Here is a 9,948-nt window from a genome sequence, read left to right as displayed (position 1 = left end):
CTTACTGAGCGGTTTGTTTATATATAATGTTGCTGATTTTATACAACATTTTATTCCTAAAACAAAAATTTATTTTTGGCTGACAGTATTTTTAATGATAATTAGAGATATACAAATTCCCCTCTGTAAAAACCTTTGACTCTAATATATATTAAAAAAATAAACAAGAGTTTTGAACCTGACTTCATCCAATGTTCAGATTTTTGCTCTAGAAATGTATGCAAATTAGTGCACATTTAATTAAATAATGCGTCATTTGCATATTTAAATATAACATTTCAGAAAACTTGTAATACAAAAAATGTTTGCAATTATTAATGTAATTAATCAACTGGTGAAGTATGGTGATATTTATTAGATTTTTTATTTACCCTATTCACCTGGGGTGTCTCGCTTTAAATGTTTTTAACACCATTATTTTTGAATGATATTTGTATGCATTTGTTCAAATTAATGAGTACCGATAGCTGATTTAATTCACTTTTTTGTCTGGGAGCTCACATTGTTCCACCGTCTTTTCATTTTAGGTACATTATTTTTTTTTTTTACATTTTAAATAGATTTTTCTGTTTTTAAACTATAGCTTCCAAATCCTTGCATAATAATAAAAAAAGTGCAATCATGTAATCACAATATCCCTACTTACTACAGTGCTTGGTTTAGGGTAAATTATGCAAGATATACAGTGGATATAAAAAGTCCACACCCCTGATAAACAACTGGTGTTTGTGGTAAAATAAATGCAATGCCACTGAAAACCACAGTGATACATTTCAGAGAAAAAACTTAAAATTACACGGTGGTAAAAAGTAAAACTGCATGCATTTTGCGGAAGAACAGTATATTGTTTATTGGTTAGTATATTGGTTTATTATTACAGGTCTATAACAACCATAATGAAATGATCTTCACAATAGATAATGTTTTACAGTTAAAGGCAGTTTATCTGTGCAGTAAAATACCGTACTCGTCTGTTAACTGATAAAACATCATCATCTCCGCGTCACAAATCCCTCAGTTCTGGCCATCTCCGAATGTTGATTCTTGTTTTATTACGAGCTCTGCCTCTGTTTGCCGTTTGTTTTCTCTATTTACGGGAGAGTGACGCATGCACGCAATTTCCCGCCAAAACCATCCCTCTAAAAGGTCTAAAATATAAACACTTATAATAGCCTTACATAGTGAATCAGAGTAAGACATACACACGATGTATTGACAAACGTATTAATGATGTGTTGACTCATTATTTAAATGTATTAATTTTGAAACAAAAAAAACAGTGCACACCCTTTTACAAATGGGTATGTTGCTAAAGTAAGTGTACATGTAAGGACACTGTTATAATATTCTTTTTAAATATATATTTGAAATAAAAGTGTGACTTATTTCGTAAGTTATTTCAGACTCACTGAAGATTTTAGTTTAAATCTGACACAATCCCAGAGTATGTGTTGCTCTCCGTGAGAAACATTTGAATTCATATTCGAGAAATGTGTTTTTTCTGACTATCACTGTTCATTTCCCCACAGGAAGAGAGGAATCGAGAATCCTGATCTGGTCCGGTCCACGGAAGAAGTCGGATTCGAGGAGGAAGATCTGGTCACGGATCAGGATGAGGATCCATCAGAGGCCGACGGTGAGAGTAATAAATGCTGCTCAATGAAAGCAATTTTACACTTAATATTGGTAAATACTAGAGATGAACCGACACTACACTTCTCTGCTGATACAGATAGAGATTTTTCAGAGCCATATCTACCGATATCTATTCTTTGAAGGAAAAAATCTCTCCCAGCTAATGCTTTAAACACTACAGCAACCTCTCATTTGGTACATATTAGGGGTTAAAATGAATAACAGATTTCTTTAAATATAGGGGTATATAGTACGTATGATATGTATACGTATGTATATATTATTAGTATGCATTATCAAGTAATTTATTCATTCATTTTTGTTTATTTTATTTTTCCTCATATGTGTATATATTCATATATTTACGCAGTCAGTCACATACTCATTTAGTTTCTTGGAGTACAATATGTATGACTTGTATATGTATGTATAATAATTTAATAATAATGTTATATAATAATGTATAATATGTATCTATGACATATTGTGATTGTTATTAATGTTTCCCTATTTACGAAAATAGTAAATAGTCTTTGTATCACAGAAATAAAGTACACTTTAAGACATAAAAATGAATTTAATAACAGATCTCAAACTATTATTTTCAACTGTTATTTATTTTCAGATATAATAATCACACTTAAATAAATAAGGTAGTACATAAGGTAGTTTTCATTAACACTTTTGTCTTATGACAAATGTAATCAATCATACATATAAAATTAACAGTAAATAAGCTCTTCTCTAGTGTTTTTTTATTGGTAACTAACAAACTGTGAACATTGAATAACTTTCCTGAGGAAAATGCAACATCACATGACACGTTTTATTGACACATTTTGAGACATGATACATTTCAGTAAGTAACTGTATCTTTCAACATTCCTTCTGATGTTCACGCATGTTTTTTTCATGGTATAACTTATAAAGTTATATATAAGTATTTATACCTGTAAAGGGGAAAAAAAGACTGAACTGAGGCGCTACAGGGATCCGTCACGACACATAATGCTATTAAAGAGCGTCAAAATGCTATTTATTGTTTGAATTACATGATAAAATGGACAGAATTTGAAAGCTAAGACTTGTTTCTCGTCACGAGTAATAAAGCACAAAGCTCTTTGCAATTACTGGATGGGAGGCGCTACAAATAATGTTTGGTGTAGGAAAACCTGCAGATCTGGCAACCCTGAACTACCGGTGATCACAGGGTCAAATAAAGCCTGTTATTGTCACGTTAACCTTGACAGCCATAAATTCAACACGAAAGAGATTTTCTTCACACACAGTACGAGTCTGACACGTTTTTCCACCCCCTTTTGATTGACAGGATATAATTGGTCCTGATCATTGGCTGTTTTTAAAGTCCTCCTGTAGTCAATAATTTTATCCCTTTTAAAACTCATCTTTGATCACCAAAACTACATATTTAAATGTTTTGTCTTGAAAACAAATTTCTGCATGCCTTAAAATGTCTTGAATGTAACTCGACACCCTTGCCTCATTTAGTATGCGCGGTTCTATAAATATGCAAATGAGCCCCGCCTCCACTCACTCACTCACTCAGAGATCCACTCGTTGACGATCACACGTTGATCTGATTGGTTACAAGGTAGTTTGTGATGTCAGAAACACCAGCGATTTCAAAGCGTGTTTTTGAGACTGTCTTTGGTTCACTGCAGTTTTAAGGAGAAAATACTCAGCAATGCTGTCGACTTATGAATTTACACATGGTTTGTCTTAAAGCATATTAAAAACACCGCATAGACATTAACATTAAAAACTTGATTTTCACCACACCGGGACTTTAAAAACAATCGGTTTTAAAAAATAATTGCTTTTATCGGCCAATACCGATTATTGGAAGATACATCGGTGCATCTCTATTCAATACTCATGCGGTCATCAACATATCACTAATTTTACTGTGTATTCTCACTGTGTTCTCAGAGGCGATACCGAGCAAGTGGGGACTGGTGATGGACAGACTGATGGTGTTGTCTACGAAGTTCTCCGACACCTTGACCCACATCCAGAGCTTCATCTGGAGAGTATTGGAGCTGCACATCGTCAAGATCGTGGCTTTTTTTGTCGTCTGGGTTGCACTACTGGAGGTCTGCACGCTCTCATATATAATAGGCCATTTCATCATGTTGGTTTCATAACCTGCAGTTATACAGTCACACCAACATTTATTCAGACACCTTTAACATTTCTCACAGTTTATTCGCTCTAGTTTAGAAAATGGTAATAAAATATGACAGGAATCAGTTGATATTTCACTGGTTTTGTCCGTCCTTCTGTTAGACTGTCTCACACATGAATTATGTTGAATATCTGTCAGCTGTTAAATTTAACTACACTATTAGATAATACCAGTTTAGGTTAAGCGATTACCAAGCAATGCTTCGTGTTGTTCAGTCTGTGGTGTAAAAGATCGCATTAGCAATTAAAGAAAAAACACTTCAGCAAAACATGATCAGCTGAAAGTGTCAATAATGTTTGGTCCCAAATGTTTATAAATGTTACTGGTAGTCACTGTATGAAGAATATTTGGGTATAATATGTTACAGTTTACTTTATTTTGCTCTCCTCACTTACATACATGAACTATAGTGTCCAGCATTATATGATTAATTTTAGCTTTGACTGTGTGTAGTGTCACTGCAGCAGAGAAACAGATAATGCGTCCGTGTTTCACGCTTGTTTCCCGCTTCTTTCTCAGCCGTCTGCGATGAACCTGGTGCTGGTGGTGCTGTGGAGCTTCGCCATTCCTTACGGCCGCTTCCGAGCCATGGCCTCCTGCATCTCCACCGTCTGGGTCTGCGTCATCATCGTCTGCAAGATGCTGTACCAGCTCAGTGTCGTCAACCCCACGGAGTACTCCAACAACTGCACCGTGGTGAGACACACACACACACACTTCATGCATCATTGGTTAGAAGTGTTTAGAGAGGATCTCTTATGTGCTTTTTGGGCTTTACTAGAATAGGTTTTCATGCTTGAATGTTCAAAAAAAAAAAAAAATTAAGAGCCCTATTTTAACGATCTAAGCGCACGGCGTCCCAATCCACTTCTGCTAGTTTAACGACGGGGAAATGGTCGGCGCTCCCGGCGCTGGTCTAAAAGGGTCGTCACTATTCTCTTAATGAACCAATCAGAGTCTCGTCTCACATTCCCTTTAAATGCCAGTTGTGCTCGCACCATGGCGGATTCACTATTTACATGGAGGAAGTGTGTGTGTGTGTGTGTGTGTGTGTCTGTGTGTGTGTAATATGTTCAGTCTTACACTGTGTGTGTGTGTGTGTAAGAGGTTAAAGCGGGAACATCTACGGGACAAGCCGGATTCACCATATCTTTATGTACACAATAATAATCTTTTACATTTAAAAATTTGGCATGTTTGTGTGCTGCAGTGTGTGCCTGTGTGTGTAATAAGCAGTGTGTGTGTGTAATAAGCAGTGTGTTTGTAATGAGCAGTGTTTGTTTGTTTTATTTGGATCCCCATTAGCTTCAGCATAAGCTAAAAGTGTGTGTGTGTGTGTAATAAGCAGTGTGTGTGTAATAAGCAGTGTGTGTGTGTGTAATAAGCAGTGTGTGTGTAATGAGCAGTGTTTGTTTGTTTTATTTGGATCCCCATTAGCTTCAGCATAAGCTAAAAGTGTGTGTGTGTGTGTAATAAGCAGTGTGTGTGTGTAATAAGCAGTGTGTGTGTGTGTGTGTGTGTAATAAGCAGTGTGTGCGTGTGTGTAATAAGCGGTGTGTGTGTGTGTAATAAGCACAGTATACGGGTGTTGTGGACCCGCCTATAGGCACACATTACTAACGCGCTCTTAAAATAACAAGAAAATGAGCCATCGACTTCAGCCCAGGTTTCAGTCGGTCAACGGCTCAGTCTATTTCAGTCCGACAATCCGACTGTGTTTCTGTGAATACTGCACACGATGGCCATATCATGATGTGATTATGTGTGTGTGACCATTCAAGCGCAATAAGCCGTGAAAGAGAACCGAATTTGTGTGTGAGGCGGTTTTCTGTGTGTTCACTTCAGGTGTGTCGCTCAGCGCGAGCAACGCATTCAAATCTTTTATCACGACTTATTACAACTCTTTTAACATCATGCATGTCCCATGCTTTATTTAATTCATTAATGTTATTTTAAAGTGTTAAGACAACAAAAACAATAATACAAAATGTTGATAATGTATCCTGTGCCATTTGTTTCACAGACATGTGTGTTTTCTCACATCATGTGGGTTATTGAGGTGAGCTCTTATTAGTTTTCAGACAAAAAAAATTCAGAATTCAGAACCAGACATATAATTTGTAGCTTTTAGATGATAAAAAGGCCATATGTATTTTATCTTGGTCTCTGAATATCATACAGACTTTAAGTGTGGACAAAAACTACCCAGAACACCCTATTATGATGACTTTTGCACAAGCAAGCACTCACATTTTCTTCATAAAATGTAAAAATCTTTGACACAGGCACTTTTAAACACATTCATGTTCTCTTCCTCCCACACATACACCAAGATTAACAACAGCAACACCGTCTCATAAACTTCACACTAATTCAACAAATACCCTCAAGCGTGAATGTTGATGTGTTTATTAGTCTTGCACTTTATGGATGTTTGAGGGGAAAGAAGTGGATTTACTGTGTCAGGTGATTTACAGATGCTCAGGCTGGCTTGTGTTTGTCGTCATATAAATGCTCAAACTTTCCTTCTTCAGAGTAATTCGTCTATTCTGCTGACAGGATTTCTGCTGACTCGCTCCCTATTCTTGCCTGTTTCTTTCCATTCAGTGATTGTGACGTGTCCTAAACATAGGGGTGTAACAATACATCGATCAGACGTCTAACGATACGATGCATCGATGCCACACATAAAATATCGATATATGGTACTAGGGCTGGACGATATGGCCAAATTTTATATCACGATATATTTCTTAATTTCGGTCGATACGATATAATTCCGATATCGATATGAACAATATAAAAGCCTCAGAAAAACTGCCAAGAACGCCCATAACAGATGTCTGTTCCTACAATCTTCTGAAAATGAATTTGCCAAGTCTATGAAATCTGCTGGGGTCTTTCGCTAGTGCACCATAACAAACTACATGAAGCAATGAAATAACCCATCATAACAATAATATTCTCTTCTCAATACCTGCTACAAGACTATGAAAGCATATGGGTAGCAATATTCAGTTTGAAATGTAATTTGCAAAATGACAATGTAATATGTAAAATGGCAATGCATTTCTGTTTTTAAATCTACATTTGCCATAACATTTGTGCAACATTTGGTACACAAAATGGGGGATTTTTTTTCCCGATTTAAATCCCATTTCCTGCATTTACATAAATTTAGGGACTATGGTGATACAAAATCCAGGAAATAATTAAGTTGATTATAATGATAAATTCTGCCAAAAATAAAAGTAGGCTACTAAACTATGTATAACAAAAATATGTCTTACTTTTTTCAAGACTTGAGATAATCATTTTATAAAGTCAAAAATGTTCACCATTAATGTTTTGTTTGTAAATAAAACTGAAATATACGGAAATTGAATAAGGTTATCAAATAGTCTGAACTGCATAAATTATAAATTAAATATAGATTAATCCTTATTAAAGCTACACACGTTCTTTAGACAAGATCAGTGAGTAATTTGCTCTGTTCCCCTTTGTTCTTTGATTAACTTTACTGACAGACAGAATTGGCTGCTGTCCCTTTAAGATCTGTCGCTGATGAGAGGATCTTATGCATTTAATTTTCTCATTTGGCTACTCTTAACTTTCATTTAAGATTTTATTTAACTCATTTAGACTGTTCTTGTGAGGATACAATAGACAAAACGGACATTTTGGCATAAATGTGTGTGTTATTATTCAAGCGCTAAAGAAAGAGAACTGGATTCTGCGCGTCGTGTGCGTGTGTGTGCGCGCGTCAGGACATTCACAGGGAGCGATACCTGCTAATTAGAACTTTCGGTGAGCTATTTTTAGAGTGTGGACGTGACGTTCCTGGCCGCGGACGCGCGCATCGGCACAGTCTATCTCCTGATCCTCGTCTGATGTGTTCCCGCTGCTAGTCGGACTCGGCAGTCACACTCCGGCACATTTTGCAGCACGCTGAAACACCGAAACACCACTGAATTTATACCACTGAATTAGTCTTTCCTCTCTTATCAACTATTTCGTCTGCTTTCTCCTCACTTGTGGAAGCTCGTTCAGTCACATTTGCATTGCGGTCAGGGGCGCTCATTCTGTGGCTGAAACTTGCCGGGTTGGAGATCCGCTTCTCTGAGCAGTGGCTGCGTGTCTGTGGTGTACGTCATCAGGAAAGTAGCCAATTGTGTTCTGCTCTTTCTGACGGCTGCGCACCTAACGTCAGTCAGTGACAAATGCTGCCATGTATATTGAAATATCGAAAATGTGTTTAAAAATCATATCGCCGTTATCAAAAAAAAAAATATCGCGATATATGTTGATATTGAATTATTGTCCAGCCCTATATGGTACCTTTATTTTGACACTCTCCACATCCTCACGTAAATTTTCTGAACCTTTTTCACGGGATCTTGCTGAAACAGCTCGTTAGCGGTGAGGGAAAAGCTCTCTGTATCGCGTGTACGTTAATCACAACAACAAAGTTTGACAGGCGTCTGTGTCAGCTGAGGAGATTAACGTTACAAAGATTAAGTGTTTTATTATGTATTTTAGCAATTACTTGGCTGTGTTTAACTCTGAAACATGAAATATGGAGTTATCTGCTTTTGCCACACACACACACACACACATATATTATATATATATATATATATATATATATAAATACTTTCAATTAACTTTAATTTTATTAGTTACCTGTATTTTTTTAGTTATTATTATTTAATCAAAACAACCCAGCTCCAGTTTGATTGATATTCAAATGCGCAGTAATAAAAAGAAAAACATGATATATGAAAATGATCAAGAACAGATTTATCTTCTGTTATAGAGTTCACTTGCAAAAACGGATAACTCCGTTCTTGTTCATTTTCATATATCATGGTTTTTTTTTTTTTACTTGTAACAAACAACTTGTAAATGTCCCAATTGGGAGAGGGTGTGCAATTTTGCAATTAAATTTCATGTTATATATTTTTGGATGCATTTGAGAGTTAATAAACGTAACTGGTTGTGTACACTTGGCACATAATATCTAAATATTGATAAATCGATTGATATAGCCCTGAGTTGAATCGTAATCGTATCGCAGAAGTTTGAGGTATCGGCAAATATTGTATCGCTGGCTGAGAGAATCGATATCGTATCGTGATGAACTGTCCGATTTACACCCCTAATATATAATAAATAAGTTTATTGAATAGGATAAACCCCTTGAGATGAACAATCTCGTTTTCAAGGAGGTCCTAATATACAATATACAATATAATTGTTACAGCCAGTCAGGAACGAGACGGAGAGCGAATCCAATCGCAAGCACATTTAATAAACAAAAACACACAGGTAATCCAGGGAACTCAAAACAGGACAGAAGTCACATTAAACAACAACCGACAGCCAACAACTAAAACACAGGGGTTTAAATACACAGACAAACAAGCTAAACAAGATAACAAGGGGGCGTGGTTAAAAAGAACACCTGGGGAGACTAATAAACATAGACGAGGAACACCTGTGGACACTGAGCAACAAACAAAAGACAAGACACATGGCAGGGTCACATGACAAACAAGGAATCACGTGATATACAAGACACAACAAAACCCACACGTAACATAGCCCCCCACACTATGGGCGGCTCCCGACGCCCCTTGAAACAAAACACTAAAGTTCAGGAGGGTGGTGAAGCGGAGGTGGTCTTGGGGTAGGGTAGGAGGGCCAAGTCCTAGCAGGGGAACGGGACCAGGGCAGAGAAGGTTGCGCAGGGAACCAGGGCAGAGAAGAGCCCTCGGACGGCCACGGCGGAGAAGACAGTCCATCGGGCGGCCAGGGCGAAGAAGACAGTCCATCGGGCGGCCAGGGCGGAGAAGACAGTCCATCGGGCGGCCAGGGCGGAGAAGACAGTCCATCGGGCGGCCAGGGCAGAGAAGACAGTCCATCGGGCGGCCAGGGCCGAGAAGACAGTCCATCGGGCGGCCAGGGCGGCGAAGACCCTTCGGGCGGCGAAGACACCTCGGGCGGCCAGGGCGGCGAAGTCACCGGCTCAGGAACAGCAGACAACACACACACTGACTCTGGCTCGGGAACATACAACACACTCACTGGCTCGGGAACAGACAACA

General features: G+C 37.7%; 1 protein-coding gene across 1 annotated transcript in view; it reads left to right on the top strand.

The window, feature by feature from the left end:
- piezo1 (piezo type mechanosensitive ion channel component 1 (Er blood group)) overlaps positions 1-9,948 on the top strand; it is a 169,587-nt gene that overhangs the window by 109,868 nt on the left and 49,771 nt on the right. The window contains exons 17-19 of the mRNA XM_077201492.1: positions 1,530-1,636; positions 3,586-3,749; positions 4,361-4,537. Coding sequence (XP_077057607.1) covers positions 1,530-1,636; positions 3,586-3,749; positions 4,361-4,537 — 448 coding nt within the window. The remainder of the gene's footprint in view (positions 1-1,529; positions 1,637-3,585; positions 3,750-4,360; positions 4,538-9,948) is intronic.

The sequence above is a fragment of the Siphateles boraxobius genome, unplaced genomic scaffold, assembly GCF_051911475.1.
Source record: "Siphateles boraxobius isolate OS27281-9 unplaced genomic scaffold, OSU_SipBor_1 48, whole genome shotgun sequence".
NCBI classification, from domain to species: Eukaryota; Metazoa; Chordata; class Actinopteri; order Cypriniformes; family Leuciscidae; genus Siphateles; species Siphateles boraxobius.
Note: the sequence above shows the minus strand (reverse complement) of the source record. Positions and strands in the feature narration are given on the sequence as shown.